The sequence below is a fragment of the Eulemur rufifrons genome, chromosome 17, assembly GCF_041146395.1.
Source record: "Eulemur rufifrons isolate Redbay chromosome 17, OSU_ERuf_1, whole genome shotgun sequence".
In the NCBI taxonomy this organism is placed as follows: domain Eukaryota; kingdom Metazoa; phylum Chordata; class Mammalia; order Primates; family Lemuridae; genus Eulemur; species Eulemur rufifrons.
The window spans coordinates 38,325,310-38,351,647 of NC_090999.1; the positions used below are offsets into that span (position 1 = coordinate 38,325,310).

Sequence of the window (26,338 nt, forward strand, 5' to 3'; positions counted from 1 at the left end):
CAATTAACATGTTCTTTAAGAAGAATGTCTTCCTGGGGGTCTTCTGATTTTAGGAAAGGCAATAATGTCTTTCAAATGCCTTTCAAAAGTTAGAGACACCCTCTACTTTCAGCACCTCCACCTCCCATGATTGTCACTGAGGGCAATAGCCAATTACGCCATGGCCATGGCTAAGGACTGGGGCTGACTGGCCCTGCCCAAATGTGCCAGTACTTCCTGGTGTGCTCCCCGGATGATTTCTCCTGGAAACTTCCTCCCCGCCTCCTGGTATCACCCTTTAACTGCAGCCCTCCTCTGAGGTCCTAGCTCCCAGGAGAGTACAGCAATGCTCTTCCCTGGGTATTGTCACCATAAGAGACAGAGAAGAGACGACTTCAAAGCTAAGTGGGGCAAATGTAGGAGAGATGAAACAAGGGAGAGAGAGTCCTCGAATAGAATCACTAAGTAATGGCTTTGAAAACCTCTGTGTGTGTGTGTGTGTGTGTGTGTGTGTGTGTGTGTCTTTAACCTACAAACTCTAAATGGCTGGATTTCTCCTTTACAGGTGACAAATGGTTTCTTTCTCCTTCTGTGACTTGAAGAAAATTTATAATATATTTCTCTCTTAACAACAATAAAAGCAACTACAGTTGCTGATGAAATGATGACTCAAGAAAGCAAATATTTACTTTAAACATTAGCAACTTCATGTCCAATGCCAATGCCTCCTGATAAAGAGAAATATATAACAAATGAAAAAAAAAATGGCCCAAACCATTTATCTAGTTACCTAAATATCTTTCAGATTTCCTAAATCTTATCTTTCAAAAATTCACATAAAGAAATTATTTTGTTGTTTAAGGTTGTTACTAAGTACTTTTATTATACCTTTGGATATGTTGTAATTAAAAACACACATGAACGCACAGGAATTATAAAGATAATACATTTGAGTTTTACCTGGTTACCATGTTTCCCAAAGAAATCCTACTGCTAAATTTCACTTGTATACACTCTAGAACATTCCCTCCATGCAGTGTATACAGCACAATGTAAACTGAAAATCTCTGTATCTCTGAGAATTTTTTCATCTAGTCCTTAATTAGGAATATAACCCCCATCACAGTATTTATATTAGAAAATCATATTTGGCTTTTATCATGTTTGGAATTAAAAATGGTTTGAGAATTATTTACATAAATAAACCTGAGGGTCCTCAATGAGTGCTATCCATAAATATTAGTTTTTAATGGTTAATGTTGCCAAAGTAGCTTGACAATACTCAAAAACATAGCCTGAACTGACTGTTAAATTCAGGAAATTGCATCTCTTCCACTATGGTAAAACTACTCAATATTTTTCACTGTGACTATACAGTCACTTAGATTAGAGTATGATACTAAAGACGATAGTAACAACTATCTAAAATTAGATAAACAGTTGGCTTTTTAGAAGCAAATCAATGTACAGTCATGCATCACTTAATGACTGGGATACATCCTGAGAAACGCATCGTTGTGTTCTATGGTATAGCCTATTGCTCCTAAGCTATAAACCTTTACAGCATGTTGCTATATTGAATACTATAAGGAATTTTAACATAATGGTTAAGTATTTAAATATCTGAACAGATATAAACATAGAAAGGGAACAGTAAAAATATGATATAAAAGATATAATATGATAACCTCTTTAGGGAACTTAACCATGAATGGAGCCTGCAGGACTGGAAGTTGCTCTGTATGAGTCAGTGAGTGAGAGATGAGTGACTATGAAGGCCTAGGACATTACTGTACAGTATTGTAGACTTTATAAATACTGTATACTTAGGCTACACTAAATTTATAAAAAAACACTTTCTTTGTTCAGTAATAAATTCACTTTAGCTTACCGTAACTTTTTTGCTTTATAAAAATTTTTTGTTTTTTTATCTTATTGACTCTTTTGTCATAATACTTAGCTTAAAACATAAACACATTGTACAGCTAGACAAAAATATTTGATTTCTGCATATCTTTATTCTATAAGCTTTTTTATTTTCAAAATTTTTAGGTCTTTTTTTACTTTTTATACTATTTTGTTAAAAACTAAGACAAAAACACACACATTAGCCCAGGCCCACATAAGGTCAAGATCATCAGTATCCTTGTCTTCCACCTTCACATATTGTCCCACTGGAAGATCTTCAGGGGCAATAACATACGTGGAGCTGTCATCTCCTATGACAGCAATGCCTTCTTCTGGATTATCACCTGAAGGAATTGCCTGAGGCTGTTTTACAGTAAACTTTTAAAAAATTTTTTATAACTTTTTTTATAAGTTAAAAATACCCTATTTATACTTTAAAATAATGATACAAAGTATAGTATAGTAAATATATAAAGCAATAACAGTCATTTATTATCATTGTCAAGTATTATGTACTGTATCTACTTATATGGGCTGTAATTTTATATAACTGGAAGCACAGTAGGTTTGTTTATACCAGCATCCTCACAAACCCATGAATTATGTTTTGTGTCATGAGTTCACTAGGTGAAGGAATTTTTCAGGTCCATTAAAATTTTATGAGACTACCTTCGTATATGTGGTCTATTGTTAACCAGAACATCTTTACGTGGTGCGTGACTGTATACTGTTTGGTAGTTTAAATGAATAATCCAGGTCTATGTGCATCAATATAGCTCAACTGCCATAATCTGGAGTCATAAAGAGGAAGTTGCTAAGGGATACACACACACATACACACACACAAAACATATATATGAGACATACACTCCTTGCTCTTTTTCACTGTCTAGTATGGCATAGTATAGCGTGTATGAAATGGTACACACACACAGCACATCTATATGAAGTGAAAATATAGAGACACACAAGGAAGAACACACTGGCTTCAGGATCCTCTGGGAAGATAGGAGAATAGGATGAGTATGGCTTTAGCAGTTTCTATAACATTTTATTCTTAAAAAAAAGAACTGATACAATGGTAAAATATAGACATTTAAAAAATCTTAGGTGGTGGACATATGGATTTATATTACAGAGATATGAAAAATTTATAACTTAAAATGATTATAATATTAAATTACTTTTATAAAGAATGTGTGATAAAAGAGCAGAAGTTTTGTGATTTAAGTTAGACTAAACAGTAACTTTTAAGTTATCAAAGACTGAAAACCACCAGTTCTAACTTGTTCTTCTATGACTTTATTTAGGCCAAAATGTGTTTAAAATTTAATGAGGAGAAAAGTCTAAAAAATATAAAGAATTTTCTGACAGATTTTCCTGAAATAAAGTAGTAGTGGAAGTTAAGTTTTCTTCACCAGAAATTCCACTGACCTTGGAGCCCCTGCTGACGTCAGAGGGAATCCCCTACTCAGATGAAATCTGAGTCATGTATAAATCACTAGACTACAAGGTATTATATATTAAATAAAAACAGTAAAACAGAGTAGTGAAAAGCATGGACACAGAGGGTTCTAATCCTAACACAAATACCAGCATTAAATACATATTAGCTGGTGATGTAATGATTACTAACAAGCATTGATAGAATAACAGAGGCAAGATGTGCTACAGAAATTTGAAGAAGTAACGGATTACTTTCAGTTAGAAAACCTGGAGGGAGCTCTCAGGAAGAGCAGGGAATCGAAAGATGTGGAATGGGAGTAGGCAGAGAAGAGGCAATGAACCCTATGGTTCTGCCTCAAAAATGCCTCTCCATTCTGCCTTCTCCTTTCGTATAGTCATAAAACTGATGTACACTATTCCTTCAAACTCTTGTCTCTTCATATATGTTCCTTTGTTTCACTCCAGCTCATTCACAAACCACTGACAGGCTAATCTAGGAATTTAAACGTGATCCTAAAGGATCATGCAGACCAAGGCTGGCATAATGGCCATATAGTAGATAATAAGAAACGTATTCACTTATAATGACACTCACTAAGTGTCCAGCCCAGTGCAACACGCTTAAATTTACACATAATTGCACTTGAACCACAACCCCAAATAGCTACTATTCCCAGGAAATTGGGTAACAGGGAAACTGAAGCACATGTTAAAGCAACGTGTCCCAAGACACACAACCAGTAAATGGCAAGTCAGAAGTTAAGCTTAAGTAGTCCGGTGTTTGACTGCTTAGATGCTCTCTGTTTGAGTGACACAGCTCCTGGAGTATTGTATCAACTCAGTATGCTACTCTTTAAATGGGCTATGAAAACCCAAATGAAGTCTGGGTAAGAACAACCAGGATTAACCTGGTAAATACAGCATATAAAGGTGAAATAACCAGGCGTTTAGTTAAAAAAAGACTTTTTAAAAAGCATGGGAACACTAAAGTATTGATTAACAAATTCATCTAGCAGATATTTATTAAGCATCCACCACTGACCAGCCATCATGCTAGGCATGAGTGTACCAAGATCAAAAGAACAGGGTCTTGGCTCTCTGGTGGGTTATTCCAAGCCACTTGCCTTAAAAGCTACATGGAAGAAGGCGAAAATTCAAACTGTAGGGCTCCTAAAACAGATCCTGGATCCATGGATGATAGTTACAGGGAAAGTGACTTCAACTCTTTATAAGTAGGTCTTTCCACTCAGTAGGCCTGTTAAACAATAGAATTGCTTCTGTATAATCTTCATGCAGGAGGTCTGCAGAGAGATGTTCAAGGACTGGTCGTCACAGATGCTATTCTAAGGAATCCAACTATGATTGAGAGGGTAAACCAGGTAGCCATTAACAAACTGTGACATAAATGGCCTAGCTCTTCACCAAATCTGGTTTACCTTATTTTTTGATCTGAGCCATGTTTCCTAGCCTCCTTTGCAGTTAACTGTGGTCACAGAACCAAGCTCTAGCCAGAAGAATACCAGTGTAAGTGACGTGTGTGCTTCTAGGCCTGCCTCATAAAAACTCACTCATGCCATCCTTTGTGGTCTTTCCCCTGATTCAGCTAAGCCCGGTAACCTTGGGAATCACGTGTTCCAAACAGTGGAACCACAAAATGGTAGGATTCCTGGGCCTTGAAGCACCCCAGGGCAGGCTGCCTATCCACGAAAAGCAAAAGTAAGAAATAAACATTCACTGTGTCAATCCACTGATATTCGGAGAGCATTTTGTAGAACAAGATTACCTTAACTAAAACAGATGCCTTTAGAGTATGATTCACTTTTTCTACTAAAGTGTAAATTATTTGAAACTAAGAAATGGTTCTTGCTCAACTTTGTAATCATTAGATACAAACTAAACATGTTAGATTTAGTAGATATTAAATGTATCCATAGCAAATGGAGGGGAATACCAGGAGCAGGAACCAACACTCGGAGGCAGGAACATACAAGGCATGTATTTAAATGGCTGATAATCTCAATTAGGGAGGGGCAGAGGCTTTGAGTGTGCTAGTAATAGCAGCAAGCATCAAATATATATCTATATATATAGGTATATATAGATATATGTATCAGAACAATTTGAAATATATTTTTAAAGTTCTGCATAGTGCTTAGTACAAATTGTAAAAGCACAGATGGATGATATTTATCAAAAGATGCCTGTGGATATTCTTGGGGCTCATGGAACCAATAAGGAAAATTTGAGATACTCTTTCCAACTCCCTTGCTGGATGGTTTTAGTTCATGAGGGAAACTGCTTCCAAGTTACTAAAAATCAATACCATGGTTTTTATTTTTCATTTCCATGGGTCTCTTTATACTTCCCTGACCTGGCTGAGACCTGATATACCGAAATGAAATATTGGTAGAAATTGTGTTCTTGGCGTTTTTCCAAACAGCACCAGAAAAGGAAGTGCCAGAAATTTCAGAAGGGAGCCTGTTTTCCTGAGATTTCCTGCCTTCCTTACATCTCAACGTGTCCAAATAGTTCAGATAACCTTCAGCTGAACTCTAGGTTGCTTCACTTAGACTGAAATCAAGCAGCTGAGCTGAAGATCTCCCATTCAGCAAGAGGTACAATTTAGGAGGTACAATGATAAAGCAGCTTGACCAAAAGAGACACTGGATACCAAAATTCTGGTCCTGGCTCCTTATGAACTCAAGCCAGTTGTCCTGCTTTGGCACCCGATGTCTGGTCTTGAGCCAACCTTCTCCTTCAAAGCATCTGAAGTGTTTATTTATGCCTTTCTTTTATTCACTGGTAGTTGCTGACAAATTTTTTTCAACAAAACCTTCATCAGAGAGAAGTCATCATTTCCCAATAATTTCTTCAAGACTGAAAAGGCAATATTTGTCTTACTCCTCTTATGACCATTGTATCTAAACTCAGAAATGCCATCTAGCTATTAAAATCTCGGAGACAAAACACTTTCCTGATCAGAGATCTAGTAACTTAAAATCAGAATTGTGAAGCTGGACATGTCTTTGGGTGTGACATGCCTTTTGTTTCCTTTGTCATCTGCATTCATCTACAATGCATGCCTGAGTACAGCCATGTCACTCACTAGTTTAAATTTTGATTCTCTTTACTTTTGCTGCTTTCTTCCTAGAAGTCTAGTTGGGTTTTTTAGCCCCCATTCCTGGCACACTTTTTGGTTTGCTATGGAAAAACCATATAAAAATTATTCAGTCAGTTTCTCAACTAATACACTTGTTTTCTCTTTGTTATGCTCTTTTTTTAATCATAATTTATATTCATCTTACCAAAAGGTCAAGATGGTATATACAACCTATCAGTACCTAAAAGTAACCAAGTGTGTATCACAGACCCCAGAGCTTAGACCCACTGATCAGAACCTGGAATCACCTCTTCTCAGGCAGAAACTACAAATAAGCTCACACAATGGTTTATTCTAATCTTTGTTTTTTCAAGAGTGGGAAAACATCAAGAATCCCCCAGAAAAATACATGGAAGCATATGCATAAAATAAATTCACCTATTACAAAGAAGATAAAAACATTTTTAAAAAAAAAAAAGTAAAAATATTGACAAAATATTCTAACAATCCAAAGTCAAAGAACACAACAATACTACCAAGTACCAGCCTGCAACTTTTGGCACTGAATTCCTAATCCCTTTCTTCTTTCCTTTGTAAAGGGCATATTTGGGTTTATAAATACTGTATATTAAATTCAGTAGTGAGGAGGGGCTTTATGGGGACAGCCTGTCATACACACAAATACACATGCTATAGGCATCTTTGTCTGTCAAAGTGCGGACAGGATCCTGCAGGAAAGAAAGCAAACTATGATTCCTCTCCACCCCACCCCACCCCTTTCTGATCCTTTCTTTCCTAGGCTGTTGGAGAACCTGGCAGGCATATTAGTTTAGGAAATCAAATCAACGCCACCGTGTAGGTATGGGAGTAAAACTGCATGCACATTGGACATCTGGAAGCCAATTTGCTTGTAGGAACTTGCAATAGGAATTGAACTTTGAGAAGCGCCCCCACCTCAGCCACTCCCCGGGATCCTTGCCCTGACTTGGGCATTTGTGGGATTTTTTTGTTAAAGGAGACTACTCGCGATACGTTTCAGGTGAGGAACGATGGTGATCCTCCCTCCCCACCCTCGAAATTAAAGGCGGGAGGAACAAAAGTCGCCGAAGGGAGACAGCCACCATTTCCGTGTGGTCGGTGCAGACCTTACCACGTATGAGCCACGGTGAAGCGCCGCTGCTTGGGGATGTTGCTGCTGAGAAGCATCCTGCGCAGGAGCCGGGGGGAGTTTCGCGGAGAAATCACTGGAGAGAGCTTGGGCGAAGCCGATTTCCTCGCCGTTTTGGACTTCTCGTGCTGCAACAGGTTTTCCCGCAAAGATTTAACAAGATCCTCGTTCAGCCACGGGTTTGGACAATGCGGATTATCCACTTCAGGTACTGTTAAGGTGTCCGGGCTTGTCGTCTGCTGAGCCATTTTCCTGGTCAACTTTGTACAGTTGGCGACGATCCAGGGCAACGTGGTTCCCTGGCCTCTTTCCAGGGATTCTGTCGCTCGGAGTCCGGGAAATGTCCGGGGAAGCAGGTCGGATCCAGCTGCTGCTAGTTCATCCGGTCTCCTGCCTCAGTCTCTCCGTGGCGACGGGGCTGGGTGAAGACGAGGCGAGCGCACTCCTCAGCGGAAGCCTGTTAAACGTCACCCCTCCTCTCCCTCTCCCGAGCCCCTGCCAAAGATCGCTGACGAGCTCGCACGGCGAAGGAACATGGAGGGAAGCCACCGCGCTAGCAGGGCTTTTGTCCGCGCTACAAAGCAGCCTGTTAAACTATTGGAACTAATGCGCCGCAGCTGCTGGAGTGACTTCTGCTTATGTACATAAAAAGTCCTGGGGGGAGGGCTTAACCATCAGATGCCTGCTGCTCTGTTGTTTGGCTAGTCTTTCCATTTGCTTATTCCTGGATCCAAAGGAAAGAAAAACTTTGAACTTGACCTTCCTCTCCCGCAGGGCTACTTATCTCTCTACAGGCTACGTTCATAAAAGAAAATTGCTAGTCCTTTGGTGTGCTTTATATTAATATATGTATGGAGAATAAACAGGCACTAGCTGGGCAAGGAGAAATATTTTCCTGCTTGCTAATCTCAATTTGATGCTCCTTATAAGACAAATCCCAAGAGAATGAAATGGACTCCTCCCTCCCCCATTTTGAAACAAACAAAAGGTTTAAAAATACTACACATGGAATACATTGCAGGTTGCTGTTGTGTTCTGCAAAGTTGTTAATAATGGCCCTTTCAAAGCACTGAACAACACTATTTAGACTCACAAATGATATTTTTTATTTCTTTGCATTTAAACTAAGGCCCATCTAGAGGGACAGACTGTTTTCAAGAGTAGTTAAAAATGATTATAAAGTTTCAATTACTATTTATGATATATACAATTTTATGAATTCAACTGTAAGAAGTGAAATACATCTAGCTTTTCATGATTTCTTTTATTGTCTTTTAATGTTAGATTTTAATATGTGTTGAATATGGTTTCAACAAACTTATTCAAAGGAGGTTTAAAATAGAAGAAATTATATTTCTACTGGAAAGAAGTATAAATGTTATAACAGGAAAAGTAAGTGGTAAAACTTATTAAATCTTATTTGTGTGGACACTAGGAGTGCAGACATTAAAAAGCATTGGAAAGGAATCCACCAAATCTTTGAATAGGGATGTCCCTGGCATCCTAGTTCATCAAATCATATTTCTCAGTTATCTAAGAATATTTTGCATTTTTAAAATACACAATATCTTCAGAAGGAGCTGCAAAATCCATCCAGACAAAATGGAAACCGGAATAGTCTGAGTCTGACTTTTGGTTTCTATGATTGTATTAGGTCAATTTAACAAGTTTCTCCACCTTAGGTTTCAATTCCTTGCCTTTAAAATGTTATAGAAAAGGATATTCTGAGGTTCTGTTCACAGGAGCACAGGGTCAACCACTTAGTGCATCTCTCCTGTGAATATACCTATAACAATTCAATGAGACATGTGATGTGTGCTGTGACATTATCAAAAAATGTTAGACAAATATTTGAATTTGAAAAATCAGTATGTGATTATTCTTATTCCCAAAGAATTTTTACCAATATAAAAGGTTTCATCACTGTGCAACATTTAGTGACAAAGTCTCTTAGTGAACTAAAAGGATATATCTATCTATCCTTATATGCATACTATAGTGTGTATATTTTCTATAAAATAAATATAAAGTATATATATATTTCTATAAAGTGGGATGAGGGGCTGACAACTGCACTAGGAGTTCTGCAAAACAAGTAAGCAATGCTTGCTCTCCAAGAGCTTGTAACTTAGTAGAAAGGACTAGACAAGGCTTAGGAAAAGACACCAGAACACCTGGAAAGTGATATAATCAGGTGCAGAAAAATACAATGAAAATAATATGTATATGTGATGATGGAACTCTGAAGGGAAGCTTGAAGGGGAGGGGTTTCAAAACTTAATGGAAATAAAGTTAAGAAAGAAGTACACTCCAGGATGAAGAACTATAATGTGCAAATGAAATAAAGAAGCAAGTTTTGTGGAAAATAAAGAAAAAGCCTAGCTGTCAATAGATATAAAATGTGGACTATAGGATAAAGTGAGAAAAAGTAATATGCAGTATACTGACATGGCAAAAACATTTTTTTAGAAAAAATTTCCACTTTCTAAAGACTCAGTTCCATTCAATAAACATCTGTGGGCATTTATTTTGTGCCGTGCACTAAGTGCTCTAGGGTATTTAAAGATTAGCTTGATGCTGTGTCTGTCCTCATGGAGCTTATAGTCTACTGGGATAGATGACGTGTACAAAACCATTGCAGGAAGAAGTGTAGCCCAAGTGCCCAGATAAAAGCCTAGAGGCTGGAGACACTTAAATGTCTGACTCTAAGTAGAGAAAGTGACTCTTAGTGACCAAGTAAAGGAAGACATGCTACTAAGAATGATATGGGTTACATACCGGGGATATGTATGGATGTAATATATATATATATATATATATATATATGTATACAGTTGAAGGGATTCTAGGTTCTAGTTCTTGCCTTCAGTGACCTTGTAGAGAGTACTTAATAAGAGTAAACTATTACTATTACACGTTGGTCTTGTCATAAATAGTATGTCATTTAGGATGCTCAGAGAGACTGGGTGCTTTGTTGATAGTCACAACCAAGCTAAACTAGAAGATATAACAGCAATCCATTAAAAATTTTTTGAACATTCTGGTTAAACATGGACTAAACCTGAGTAAATGCATTCTACAAATTTCTCATTGCTTTGGTGTGTGTTAAAGGATTCCATTGCAGAAACAGGATTGGCAGCCTCTTTGCAGGTCCCCATATACTATCATTATTATTAGTACAATTTCCTAACATCTACAAATACTTTCCTGAATCTCCCAAAAGATATATGAAATGCATGCTGCTTTTTAAAAATTAAAAAAATAATTTGTTTTGAGACTTCTTTGCCATTGCCTTGAAAAAACTTGAAAAACCCTGCAGTGTTTCCAAATCATGCTTGAAAATCACTACCTTAGGAAATGCAAATTGTAAAGTTCTGAAGATAAGCAAGGTGAGTAAAGTTAGGATAGACTGGCAATTTTCTTTCCACTAATGCAGAGGGTCGGAAGGAGCTCTTCCAACAGGAGCACTCCACAACTTGCCTTTTCACAAAATCTCTTTAAAATTAGCTGCCTAGAACTTGTCTGAAAAACACTGTACTGTAAGTGACAGCCAAATAAGGCCTTAGGTTTTAACAAGTGGAAATTTGAAAGTGGGCGAAATGTTTTGATAAAGTCACCCACGCCTAGAACAGCAGATAACATCTCTTAACTTCACAAAAGTTTTCCTAGATACCTCTTTGTGGATTTCCAAAATTTTTTTTTGAAATCCACAAAAACGTTTTGTTTCATTAATTATTTATAGGCAGTAAAACAAAGAAGACAAGATTTGCACAGGTTCTGAGACCAAGATTGGAAAGTGTGCCCTTGTCTCTGTAAGGACAAGCAAGGCTGATTTCCCACAATTGAAAGGGAGCAGTGGTAGGGCTCATTCAAAAGAATTAATAAATTAAAGTGATTTATACTTGACTATGGAAAACATCATATGCTTTTCCCAACTATGTTTTAATTAGGTAAATATGAATTAAAATAAGATTGCTTTCAAATTGCCCATAAGATGTAGTCCATGGTAACAACCTGATAGTGGGAGAGGTTATGTTATCTGGTGGTTAAGAGGATGTGCAGTGTGTTTGGAGCCAAAAAGCTTGTTTTGGAACCCAGCAGTGCCACTTATTAGCTGCATTATTTTACTTGTCTGTGGCTCAATTTCTCATCTGTGAAATTGAATGATGGTGGTGATGATGATGATGATGATGATAGTGGCTATTGTATAAGAATGTGCCAAGGATTAAATGTGTTAATACTCATGATATAAAGTATTTCAAAGAGTGCCTGGTACAGAATAAGCACTCAATAAATAATACCTACCACTAGGTGATACAAGAAACTCAGAAATTTACACTTAATACATATGAACTGTAGATACAAGTAGATACAAGAATTTTGTATTTTATTTTATTTCATTCTTGCAGTCACCCTTAGGATGTTGTTTTTGTACAGTTGTTTTATAATGGGGGTATAAGGAGGTTAAATAACTTGCTAAACATCATATAGTTCAACAATGGCAGAAATGGTATCTGAATCTGTGTCCATGAAGTATCAGGGCCTCTTTTATTTTGATCTACACTGTATCACCCCAAAAGGAAAGCTGATCTGATATTTAAAACTGATTATGGTTATTTCTATGAAAAATAGTAGACATCTGAGATCCCTGAGTTCTTGGTCCAGTTAACACTAAATTTTGTCCTTGGCGGCACTAAGAACATAAACCGTGACAACCTGTGAAGCCTGCCAAGTCATGAAGTTCTTACAGAGGCGTGGTATTCAATAAGAGCAGCTGGAGGTGGAATTCCTGAGGTTTTGTTTTTTTTTTTCATCTATATGCCTGTATTCCTTCAATATGAAGGAATTTTCATTAAACTCCATGATAGTTTTCCACTTTGCCAAATAACATATTCTAAAATCATTTTATCTTAAATTTTCATCATGATTATTTTTCATTTAGAATGTATATCATAAATTTTGATGATAAAATTATAGCATCCATATATCTAAAAGTATATCTGGGTACTATAGAACACAGCTTTTCAAATCATCAGCACCACTGAAATTTTATTAAGTATTGGGCTAGTTGGCAGACATTTAAAAAAAATCTTTAAAAGAGAAGATATATGCAACCATCCCAACAAAGAAAATAACTACTAAGTATCAAATTAATAATAGGAACAAATGGTGCCTCAGTGGCCACAAGGAGCAATGAATAAATATCTAGCAGATGGAGAATAACTCAAGGAAGAAGGGCTTGAATTAAATCTTCAAAGAAGGTACATGTGGAATAATAACAATAATAATAATAAAATAGGGGATATAGTAGTTGAGGAGAGGTAATAAATGTTGGATTTTTAGACTCTTTACCATGGAAAAATCAGCAAAATTTACTTGATATGTAGGTAAATAATATGTAGATAGATTTAAATAAGTTTAATCTGGTGACAATCTGTAAGATAATTTGTAGAAGAAGGATTCTAAAGGCTGTTAATTTCAACAGTTCCTATTCAATATGAAGTTGCATTGAAATGGAAATAAAGGGGCTAAGGAAGCAAGAATTAGAAGGATTTGTTCATTGGCTATTTATGAGCTTGTAAGTCAATTGAGAAGGCAAAAACTGGGCATTTTTTATACATTCCATCTAATTAAGTATGGTGCAGTTAGTTAATCTTCAAAAGTTTGTTAATATTTTTAACAGTATCTAGAGTTTATTGAACAAAACAAATATATGTTTTGATTTATATTAGAGCTACATTTTGAACATACAATGTGTTCTTCTAAGCTCAATTCATTTTAATAAAAATATCAAACCAACAAGACAGAATAATGGCCAGTAAACATAATAAAAAGTGCTCAACATCTCTAATCATCAGGAGAATGGAAATCAAAACCACTGTGAGATATCACCTAACTCCAGTGAGAATGGACTTTATCAAAAAGTCCCCAAAACAACAAAGGCTGGTGTGGATGTGGAGAGACAGGAACATTCTTACACTGCTGGTGGGACTGCAAATTAGTACAACCCCTGTGGAAAATAATTTGGAGATATCTCAAAGAGCTAAAAATAGAAATATCATTTGATCCAACAATCCCACTACTAGGCATCTACCGAAAGGATAAAAAGACATTCTATAATAAAGACATCTGCACTCGAATGTTTATGGCAACACAATTCACAATTGCAAAGATGTGGAAACAACCCTAGTGCCCATCAATACATAAGTGGATTAATAAAATGTGGTATATGTATACCATGAAATACTACTCAACTACAAAAAACAATGGTGATCTAGCACCTCTTATATAATCCTGGATAGAGCTTGAGCCTATCCTTCGAAGTGAGGTATCATAAGAATGGAAAAATAGGCACCACATGTACTCGCCATCAAATTGGTACTAACTGATCAACACTAAGGTGCTCACATGGTGGTAATATTCATTAGGTGTCAGTCAGGTTGAGGGGTGGGGGTGGGTAAACTCACAACTAATGAAGACAGAACACACTCTATGGGGGAAGGGCATGCCTCTAGTCCCGGCTTGGGCGAGGCAAAGGCATTACTTGTAACCAAAATGTTTGTGTTCCCATAATATTCTGAAATAAAAAAAAAGATCAAACCTAGTCAAATAGATTTTTTTCTTATATTTAAACTAAATGTTAGAGAGATCTGTACTGAAATAGTAAGTCATAATTTTACTTGAAAGAACACTTAACATTTTATGGGGTACAACTTATACGAGCAATATTAATATAGCATGTTTATTTTATTTCTGAGAAAAATTGCAATACAACTAAGAATCTTTCCTTTCCTCATGATACATTCATTTAAAAAAACTTCCAATAATGAACAGAAATTATTCCTAATTACTTTGCTAAAATGAAACCCCAGAATGCCCTCCCTAAATATTAATAAAATTTCATTAAAGACAAAAGATTCTGATGGCCATTAAATTTTTAACATATTATAATACCCTATATTTCTGGGTCTTCTTTCAGTGGGAAGAATAGCCAAGCATGGTGCCTTCAACTTACCAACAAAGCAAAACAAAAATCCTATAACCCACTATATCTATTTAGTAGAGCATCCCTTACCCTATTGAATTACTGAAAAAATTACTAGATATAAATGCAGAATACTAGCGCACTAAGCGTAAGTACTTTGCATAATTACGTAATTTGATCATCACAATCACCCTAAATAGGTAGGTACTGTTACCCATGTTTTAAAGTTAAGAAAACTGATGCACAAAAGAAAACCCCTCAGGGATCATAACCAAAAGATCTCCAAACTCCCCAAAATTGTTCATTGTATTACAAGTAGCAGTGCACAAAACCACTGGGGTAGGCCTTTAGAGTCTTTGTTCGTAATGTAAAGAAAGTTGATAAGAAGAAACAAATGTTTATTGTCTTTGTCCACATAATAAACATGATAATGGACAAAATTCAATGTATATCCTAACTTCAGAGGAATATAACACAATAGTCATCTTTTCAAAGCCTGATACCAAGGAACTCATCTCTCTCTTTTATTTTGGGTACTGATCCCCAACCAGCCCACAAGAAAGGATTTTTAGAGTCTTTCTCATATTAGCGTAATGTAACTGGAAAACTTCCCTCTCACCCCCACACATAACATCTGTTTCAGTCATTCTGTCTTTTGGATATGGTTTTTGTGAGATAAATAGTGTATTTCACTGCAAGTGTCTATAATTTGGAGGTTTGGAATTTTTTCTAAAGTTTAATGTACATAAACAATGATTCCTCATAATCAAATTATATTTTCAGGAATAACATTTTTCGTACCTAATTATAAGGAACCTTCTGAAACCTAGGTGTTTATGTGGGATGCTTTACAAAAGGCATTATAGAAACCAGAGGTTTACTCCCATTCTGTAATTAATTAGCTAAGTCACCTTGAATAAGTTCATTCAACTTCCCTGGAACTCAATTTTCCAGTCTAAAGTCATATAACTTTATTACAGCTTTTTTTTTAATTTCAGCATATTATGGGGGTACAAATGTTTAGGTTACATATATTGCCTTTGCCCCACCTGAGCCAGAGCCTCAAGCATGTCCATCCCCCAGATGGTGCACCGCACCCATTAGGTGTCAATGTACCATCGCCCCTCCCCCCTCCCACCTGCCCCACACCCTACAGTTTTATCACTTAAAAAAAAACAGATCCTAGTCTTTGATTGCAAGTTTCAGTCGCCATTTAAGAAAAATCATCAAGTGCATCCTGAGACAAATACAGTCTCTTCCATTTGCATATGCTGTTATCGTATACCACAGATAATGCTTCAAGAAGAGCGATGGAAAAAATATATTCAACTTTAAGAAATTGAGGATGGAAAACAAGAGAGTGCTGCACTAAATAGGTGTCTTACTGATGATTTTATGGCCCTTAAACTTGTGAAAATTCCTTCCCTAACTAGGTAAAAAATTTGTTCTGACATCTGAGTCACAGCTTGGGAGACAGTGGGAGAGCAATGCCTAAGTTAATTTAATATTTGGAATCAAAGCATTGTTTTACTTCTAAAATACTGACATTACACAGGTATATTCACTGTTACGTAATAAGTCAGGCTTTCTAAAACATCAGGGCTTAAGTTATCTTTTAGACAATATGAGGAACCTCTGCACTCATGTTTCAAGAGTATTTCCCACCACAAGAACAAGTTTTGCCCAATGTTAATGAATGTTGCATGAAAAAAGTAGCACTTTGCGGTTCAAAATATATACTGGGCTAGGCTGAATACAATTAAATGGATTTCCTCACAAGATCTCTCAGTCCTTTAATATGCAGGCTTGCTTAGCTCTAAATCCACCTGTATTCTCCAGCATGGCCAGAGACGGATGTTTCCAGGAACATTTAACTTGACTTGCTACAAACATCACCTTGTGTTCCAGGAGATTTTAGATGATAGATAATGCAAACTTTCCTGGTCTTCTGGTGTGCTTTTATTTTTCCTCTTGTATTGAACTTCAATCAAACAGAATGCTGCCAGCAGAATGACAAGTTTGTCCAGGTACTAGCTGCCCTGGTACTAGCCTCCATTACTCAAAGTTATTGTTATGCTCCTGCTCTCAGGTGAATTCCACCCTATTTTGTGATTGGTATATACCCGCATGGAAGAGCCATAACCTCAGCAGAGAATGAGAGGGCTGTGAGTCTCGATGACAACATTATGGAAAGCTTGCCTGTGAGAAGGCTGTGGACAGATTAAGAGGCCAGGGAAGTACTGGACTAGATGGCACTGTGGGTGAGAAAATTCATAAAGGCAACTGAAGGCCAGACATGGCTTTCAGACTTAAATGTACTAGAAATCATCACGCTAAAATGAAGATTCTCATTCAGTACATCTGGGGTGAAGCTTGAGATTCTGAATTTCCAAAGTTCCCAGCTGATGTTGTTCCTGGTCCATGGATCACCCCACGAGCATCTCAGCACTAGAGTATGTAGGAATTGATGGCTAATGAAGCACAGCAAATAAAGGCAATTAACTTGGACCCAGGTGATGCTACTTCTTTATATTCAGGCATTTGTGTAGTGTTTAAATCAGCGGCTGATATATTAATAAATAATGCCTTTTTAAAAAAATAACTTCTATTATACAATATTACACAACAAAATCATACACCATTTTTCAATAGAGCACATACACACTGAAAGATTCAATTCTAGCAGCGAACTTTGCTATATTATATGAAATCCACCCTTGAAAGTTGAGGCAAAAAAGAGTTAACAGAAGTTGAAACAAACCCTTTTGCAAGTGTGATGAAATTCTCTGCTTTTCTATATTATTAATTGAGATTAATGGTTACATAATTGAAAGGCAACCCTTAAGACTTATAGACGGTTTCCTGGATGTAATTTATTTAATTATTCTACAAGCATTTAATGGGACAGATGCTGCATGCTAGGTTCTATGGGTCCACTGGGGATACTGATCTTTGTGTATCTGGGACACAAGATTCATTCTTTGCTGTGCTCACAGTCATCTGGGACTTTCAGTCCAGTCTACTCTGCACTGTGAAGCATTGCCAAGGACATTTACCATAAAGATTCACTACTCCGCTATTGACCTATCATCTAAAGAATTAATCAAGAGAGTGTGCACCCATCAACTTTATACACCTAGTCTCACAGTCAGTCTGTGGATAAGTACAAACCAAGGTATGTGCTTTTCTTTCTGGTGCTTTCAAAGAAGTTATTCTGACTTGGAAGTGCTCAAATGATTTGTAAGTTATGTATACCAGTTCAAATTTTTTCTGGAATTATTATTTTTATGCCCTAATAAAAACAAATATGAGTACCTATGGCACTAATATTATAAAGATGTATATTCTAGTGAGTCTAATAACCACCATTTATATTCTGTAATTATGTAAACATTGCATAAATCCAACTAGTAATTATTTAATCAGTTTCAAGGGAAAAAACAATGCACAACACAGAAATCCTCTTGCTGCATCCGTGGTGGAAACACGTCAGTCTAAGCAGCAGTTGCACCATGATCCTTGTACTTTAAATGCCTGGAATATAGTAAGTGCCCAGCAGACACTTGTTAAAGGTAGGGAAGGAGGAGGAAATGGTTTTGTTTGTTTAAGTATTTTTTGTGTGATTTGGGATAGTTAACAGGCCAAAAGGAAGAGATGCCCAAATCAATTTATACTGCTCTATCTACTAGAAGTCTAAAACGTTTTAGAAATCTTATTGCTAGGCATGTGTTTAATTTTACAAATGTATTCATTTTAAATTATCCAAACAATATATAATCTATTTTCATCATAAAAATTTTAAAAGTGGTGCAGAAATCTAAAATTTCTATAGACAAACATTCCTAAACTCGGCCCTCTCCCATGGTAACCTATCATCAGTTGTGTTTATCCTTCTAATTCTCCACTCTCCAATACAGTGGCCACTTGCCACGTGGCTGTTAGCACTTGAAATGCAACTAGTACCACTGAGGAAATCAATGTTTATTTTTATTTAATTTTATTAATTTAAATTTAAATAACCTTATATGGCTAGTGGCTACCATATTGGGCAGCAAATTCTAGACTTCCGTTTGATGTCATGAATAATTATGTGCCTGTAGGAACATATATTACTGTTTTCTGAGGCTTTTTAAAAACATAGTGTCATATTTAATGATCATTCAGCAACTCGCTTTTTTCACTGCACAAAGATCTCTCTTACTCGTTTTAGCTGATGCCTAATATTCAATAATATGACTATTTTATAGTTCGTTTAGCCATATCCCTATTGAAAAGCATTCAGTTTTCTAGTTTTTCACTATTACGTGTAGGGAACAGCCATGCAAAACTCACGGGGTATGCATTCCAAGTATTTTTTTAATAATATTAAGATACTTAGAAGTAGAAATGTTAAGTGGTAAGATATCAGTATTTTTAAATTTTAATAGAAACTGCCAAATTGTTCTTCAAAGTGGATGATTTAATTTACACTCCTACCCAAAGTGTTTGAGATCCCACATTTTTTTCCTCAAACAGCTTTATGTTGCCATCAATTTCCCTGCACTAGTTGTCAAAGCCTTTTATTTCCTCAAGAATATCTTCTATTTTTCACAGAAGAAATTAAGAAGAGCATCAGTGGCTAACACTACAATTCACAGAGGTAGGAAGATATATTTCACTTTGCTTCTAAGTCAATGTTCAATTTTAGCTCTTTAACAATTTTAGTTGACCAAGCATTTCCCAGAAGTGTCTCTAATATGACAATACTTACACATTATAGAAGGCTTTTGAGAACAAAAAAGCATCACCTTTCTTTTTCAGTAATGTTCTGGCACTGCTCAGTAAAATACGTTTTAAATTGCTTTTTCCTATAATACAGATAAATTGTGTTGAGCCTTTATCCTTCTTGCCTAGTGCCTCTTTTAAACATCACTGTAGAATTTGTAATGCCTGGTCAGGACTCTATTACTGTTTTGTGAATTTTTTCCTTGAGTAAAATCAATGGTCTACAGATAAGAACTGAACTCTTAAACTCATTGGATCTTGGTCTGACAGTAGTGTTGCTTGCTGCAGCATCCTTAAATAAATAGTTTTGTGTGATTAAAAGAGCACTTGAAGGACCAGGAGTCTAGCCCTGATTATGCCATACTTGTCCTAGAACCAGAGGTGAGCCAGCCACTCTCTAGGTTTTCTGTATGAAAATGATGGTAATAGAATACATGACCACATAGGTAGCCAAACTACAGTTAAAATTGACAAAGGAGTGTGGCTCCTACATGACTATTGGTTGGTATTTTGGTTTATATAAACAAGTAAAAAAAAGTGAAACAACAATGATTTATGTTGGAATTTCCCTCATTTGTCAATGACCAAGGCAATTTCTTTGCTGCATTAGGTAATAGTTTTAAAATTCTAGAAGACCATTTCCTCAATGTTTTTGTGTGATTTACAATCTGATGACTACAGACATGACACACTTAACTTTAATCTGCATTATTAACATGTTCTCCTTCACTTTCTTAAGTCTAGACAGTCAACAAAACAAAAATCAATCCCTGATTTGTAGCATTTGCTGATCTTCATGACATAAATACCCCCACCAAAGCTGATATCAAGCTACCAAAGTGACATTAGCCAATGTAGAGCTGGGAAGAGATGTACAGTAACACATCATTATAGAATGTTTCCATCAACAGATGCAATCAACAAATAATCTTGAGATCATAGGTAATAAAATGTAAGATAATTTAATTGGAAGATTATATAATTAAATTTTAAACAATAGATTGGGTTAACAATTTGCTCAACAAATTTCTGAACATTTAGAAGTGGGGGCCTGTGAGTCAGTGCAGGCCAGCTCTAGAACACTGCTGCTTATTGACCTTTCGAACATCCGCTAATTTGAAGTGCCTGTTCCTTTATGATTTTCTAAGAACTCTGTTGTTTTGATTGATTATTAGAAATTCTTTATGGTTTCTGGATAAGAGGGCTTTTCTGTTGTATGTATTGCTAATGCTTTTCTTAGGTCTAGGCCCCACTTTTTAAGAAGGAACTTGACAAATCCGGGATTTAAGTGTAGCACACAAGTGTTCAATAAATGTTTGGTTAAGTAAGTTCCCCCAAAAGACACTAACATATAGAGATTACAATGAGCCACTGGATTCTTAAGCCACATATCACTTGTTTGCTTATTTGTTTGTTTAGAGATGGGGTCTTGCTATGTTGCCCAGGCTCCAGCGATCTTCCCACCTCAGTCTACCGAGTAGCTGGAACTACAGGCATGAGTCACGGCTTCCAGTCTGACATATTACTTTTTTATGGAATCATTTCAGAGAAGGAAGTTCTCTCATTTTACCTTTGTAGCATGTTTTACTTCTCATGGGCCCATAAATAGCCTACTGCAGTGATTACTGGTTTTTTTAGAGCCACAAGACCTGGAAGTTCAGAATCATAGACTCTTGGGCTTGTAAAGGAATGTAAAGAACCATTGGTCCCTTCCACCTTACCAGTATATGTTATGTATATAATCCCTAGCAGTATACTTTCCACCAAGGTGATACAACTTATGCATTCCTTTAAAAAATAATAAATTATAAGCAATTTTGCTGCAACAATACATGAGAATTTTGTGACAATGTATTTGAAGACTTGTGTGAGTTAAACCAGCAATGAAAAACAATGGAACTTAAATCCAATTTATATAATAGATTGTGAAGACCCAACATATCCTTTTTGTTCTGCGGGTTTATATTGGCCCCTTCCCCCATGCTTTGGTACTTTCCCTACTCCTTCTTTTCTTCCTTCTCCAACTTTCCTTTGTATCCTGGCACCTTCCAAACTATGTGACTCCTAGATGTTAGTATGGATGTGTTAGCACATTACTCCATTCAAAGTAATATAATTCATATCAATCAGGAGCTTCCAGAAACAATGTCTAGACACAAGAAACTATAATGAGGAGAATCTCGGGCACCAGCAGAGAGCCTGGTTTTGGTATTCCTCAATCAACAGCTGCATCCTTAACCTTGGCTGCATATTAGAATCACCTAGAGAGTTTTATAAATCTCAGTTCCTAGGCCATGCACCAAATCGAATAAATAAGAATCTTTGACCGTGGAACCAAGGCATCTGTTTTTCTGTAAAGCCCCTCGGGTTATTCTAATATGTGGCCAAGTTTGAGAGTAACCCTAGGTTGAGAAATTATTAGTATCAACCAGCACCCACATCTATAAATTAAGGTCATTCATTCTATACTGTCCTGAATAAAAATGAGTATCTGTTTTCCACCACTGTGAGAAAGCACTGTCTGTCAATCAAAGACATGTTAGATAATCCCTTTCTTCCCTGGGCTACATAATCTTGCCTCTTCTCTCACGTCTGTACCCTCTTTAGTCTTCTTTCCTCAGACTCCTGTACCAATCTTCAATTCATTTGTGGTGTTCTAGTCTAAAACATTCGTTTCATATGAAAGGGAAGATATCGATTTCTAACTAAACTGGAGCAGGATGCAATTCATATGTCTATATATGAAACACAATTTGATATGTGGCACTTTACTATCAAGTGACCAGGGTTTCATTGACCCTGGCACCAGTCAAAAAATTGTTCTTGATATCTCAGGTTAAGAACTAGGCAGTTTGTCTGGGCTCACAAAGATTCGGGGACTCATATATGTGAGAGAGAAGTAACTACAAATCAGGGAAGGGAATGAGGATTTCCCTCTACAACCCATAACCCTCCAAAAGAGCAAGGACGTACATGTTTGTGTTGCTCACAAAACCAACTTCCAAATTAAGAAAACGGATTGTGCTTTTAAAGTTTATGGCTATAAATCAAAGTCCTCAGGCATTCATGGATTAAGAGCCAAAGATCAAAGTCAGTGCAAATGATATGCTAAATATGCAGAAGGAGGCTCAAATCCCTCTCAGTTCTTTCAGACTGAAAGAAAAAAGTAAGAATAAAATCGGACCGGCCCTGACAGAGGGATGTAATGAAGGGCACGGTGTGAAACAGGTTGACACACGCACTTCTCAAATCTATGTGGTAGTAAACCAGGCATCACCTTTTACATTTTTAAGCTAATTAGCTTCAATACTAGTATTTGAAAACATGTTTGGCTTATTACTAACATAGGAATAAGGCAGTATTTGGGGGAGCCTATTTCGAAGGGATGAATGTTGTACAAACTTAGTCACTGAAAATTTAAAGCAATATACAGATTTTATTTTTCTAGCACCAAATTAATGTCTTAAATTGAGCCTACTTTAAAATGGATGGAATGTTTTGGAAAATTTTACTCACTACAAAGACATTCTGGTCTCAGAACTGGCATGCTATTTATATTTTGCAATACCATGTGCACATATCTTAGTTCATAACTTAATTTATGTTCTTTCATTTCATAAGCACATAGGAAGAGTACAAGAGTACCTATGGTACAGGAAACAGAAAGACTATCTCTAAATTTAAGTAAATCTAGCTTTCATTTGTGACTATAAGCAAATTTCTTGTAGTAAAATTCTTACTAGAATACTTCTTAAAAACTAGCATTTCATTCATTGATTCACTCATTCAACTAACATTTATTGAGCACCTACTGTGTTCCAGGAATGTATTATGTGTGAGTGGCACAAAGATATATAGGTCTGGATCACTGGCCTCTCCTGGTACCCAGAAGGGTATCTGACCCACTATATAACAGCCAAGGACGGTGAGCTACAAAACACCCTTTCACCTTTTTGGTGTTATTTTAGAAGATGAGGAAGAGGAAGGGGATGCTGTTGTTCATGACTAGTGGACAGACAGATGGCTGTTTCAAGAACCACCTTTAGAAAAAATAGTTTGCAATAGCTATTATGAGACAGATGTCAACACAATTAGCTTTGGCACATGTTTTTAAAGATTTGACATGGTCTTGCCTATGAAGTTGTTTTTTTAATGACATCACATGCATAACAAAGGATAGTGCCATGTTTTTTCCATGTTGTACTCTAGCGTGCTGCTCCGTGGAGTAAAGTGTGTGGTTTACTTGCGATGCAAACTCCTACATTTATTGCCAGTGACAACGGTTGTTTTCTCCATTAGGTTTCATGTGGCTGGCCAGGTTATGTCATAAGAATTGTATTGAGAAGAATTATGGGTTTATTGAATGCCAGCTCTGTGCAGTGAGAATGGTGGGGGTGGGGGGAGTTGGCAGTGCTTCTTTTGGTGGGAGAACAGAAATGCAGGCGTCTGGACTCTGCATGAGCCTTTCCACATCAACTGCCTTCCCCTCTCCCACACCCAGGCATCTATTTTCTAGCCTCTGGAAAATTGCATGCATGTGTCCGGAAAGTTCCATTGATCCATTCTTTTCTGCAGCTCTCCACATTTCTGTGGCTTTAGGAAGCCTTGAACTGCAATCTCCCTCTTCTCTCAAGATGCGTCACTGAGAACAACTTAAATCAACTATAATTTTCAACAGATCTGAACAGGGATTTGGAAAGATAAGGTGGTTATTGAATTGAATTATAATAAATTCAGGCTGTAGTCCAATTGCTTCCAGCTCTTCCCCTCCTTCTGTGGGTTAACAAGTGTTTCCAAAGCCATGCGGCATTAAGAATCCTGAAACAGCTAATTAACAGTGCTGATCTACATCACATGAAGCATGTGGGTTCCAGGCAGCTGTAAAACCTCAGCTTCCTGAGGCTATCCGAATGGTGATGGAGCACTTGGATTTGTATTCTAACATTCAGCTCCCCGCCTGTGGGAGAAAATAACCTTCCTAACAGGCACTTTAGGCGAGGATAGTACTTTGGGCATAAAGAAGTCTCATCGCCATGACTATGAAAAAGTAAATGAACATTTCCTCATGTTCAGACTGTGACTCACAACCGGCCTGTTCGTGGACAAAGAAGGCCTGAGGCATTCTCTTGACACACTGTCCAACCCGGTGAAATGAGGGATTGGTGAGATGCTGAGTTTCATAGCTTTGGAGCAGACAACTTCCAAAAAGCAGATAAAACCAAGGTAAAAGAGGTCATTGGTGCCCTTTTCAATGTCTTTTTTCCGCCTATCTAAAGATTTCACCAGGAGAAACAGAGGGCCAGCCTATCATATTTCACAGATAAATATACAAAAGCAATAATGAAAATCTCACCATTTTTTCAAAAACCTTGGACAAGTTGAGATGAACCAGTCTCATCTCGGATAGATCTGCGTGTAAGTTATGTGCTTTATTAATAAAATAATCTGTCACACTGACAAAGGAAAGCCTTATCTCTTGCCTCCAGCCTATAATCCATCTTCTATAATGTTATCAAAAATGTCTTTCTAAAACATGTCATTCCTCTACTTGAATAACCTTGATTCTTTTTTCTGTTTCATGGTAGATAATATGCACATTTCTTAAGCTCCTTATAACAAGACTTTGACTACCAGATTCACATCTTTGTTACTTCATCTCAGGATATCAGGAAGAATATTCTGTAGCTACAGAAATTTAGTTCCTTAAAAGTGCTGTGCCCTTTTAAGCCCCTTACCGCAGGTATAGAATTGCTTGTCTCTTTCTGTTGAATTTTTTGTTCTTTGTTAAGGTGCTGCTTAAATGTCACTTGGTTTGGCAATTCTTTCTTCACCTTGCAAACAGAAGGAATCACACGCTCTATTACTTCCATTCACTCCTCTATCACTCATACACAAGGTTAGGTCTGTGACTTACCTTTTTGTCCCCTATGTCTACATTGTCAGTAACATACAGAAGAAAGGTGATAAATGACTTGTTGAAGGGATGGATAGATGATGGATGGTTGAATGGATGGAATTAGGTCATTGAGCTATACCTAAAGTTCTTATAATTCTATAATCCATCTTTATATGATTTATTTTTAATGAGGAGATTTTGAAATGATTACTAGGACATATACCAGTAGTGGCTACAAATAATATTCAGTGACATTTAAAATTATAAGGGAGATTTTAATTCACTCCTTGTACATGTGTGTCTTTCTTTTATATAGGCATCTTACTACAGTGGCCACAGAAATGCCACAAACTGAAACATAAAAGCTGATTCTAGAAGCCCATAAAATCTGATTTTATAGTTAAAAAGTTAGAGGTTCATCTTAAAAATGCACGTGTAAAGCCAACCAGAGAATGATGTTAAATATATTGAATGACAAATTAGAATACAAAATTATCCACAATTGCTAAATAGTGGGCCAAACTGAAAGTATCATAGGAACAAAGTAAAGCAAACATTTGCTTAAAATAAAAAGCTAAGTATAAAACCCAACATTCTTAGCAATAGAGAAATGGGCAAATGCATTCTAGTATGGTATATCTGTAAGATGGATATTGTGGAGGTCTTAAAAATGATGACTTTGAAGGATATTTAATGATTTGGTAAAAATGTTTGTAGTAGAATATTCACTTCAAAAAGAAAAAAAGACAGGGTTTGAAAAGGTCTAGTGAAAAACTATTTGCAGGGGGCTTAGGGCCCCTTTGGAGAGAGTTCCGTGAACAGTGGGGGGGAGTTGGGTACAGGGAGATATTAGCCCAATAAGAAAGCCTTGCCTGTCTGAAGGGAAGAAGCATTCTGAACGGAACGTGGCAGCTGTTACTAGATTGCATCTCCAGGGATGAGTCTTTGGATCCAGGGGAGAGCAGAGAGATTTAAGTAAAAAAATCTTGCATATAATTATGTACAGTATCAGGAACAAAGGGAGAAATTTTAACACCCATGGAGCAGCTACAAAATGGAAGCATGGCCTTGTGGTAGCTTTGGTTCCCTGGG

At 36.8% G+C, this 26,338-nt stretch overlaps 1 protein-coding gene across 2 annotated transcripts in view; it reads right to left on the reverse strand.

The window, feature by feature from the left end:
• PDE4D (phosphodiesterase 4D) overlaps positions 1–26,338 on the reverse strand; it is a 794,445-nt gene that overhangs the window by 665,756 nt on the left and 102,351 nt on the right. The window contains exon 1 of one of the 2 annotated variants that reach the window (XM_069492691.1): positions 7,584–7,963. The exons of the other annotated variant lie outside the window; for it this stretch is intronic. Within the exon in view, the coding sequence (XP_069348792.1) occupies positions 7,584–7,849 (266 nt within the window). The 5' untranslated portion in view covers positions 7,850–7,963. Of the gene's footprint in view, positions 1–7,583; positions 7,964–26,338 lie in introns of those variants that run through there. 2 annotated transcript variants of the gene reach the window in all.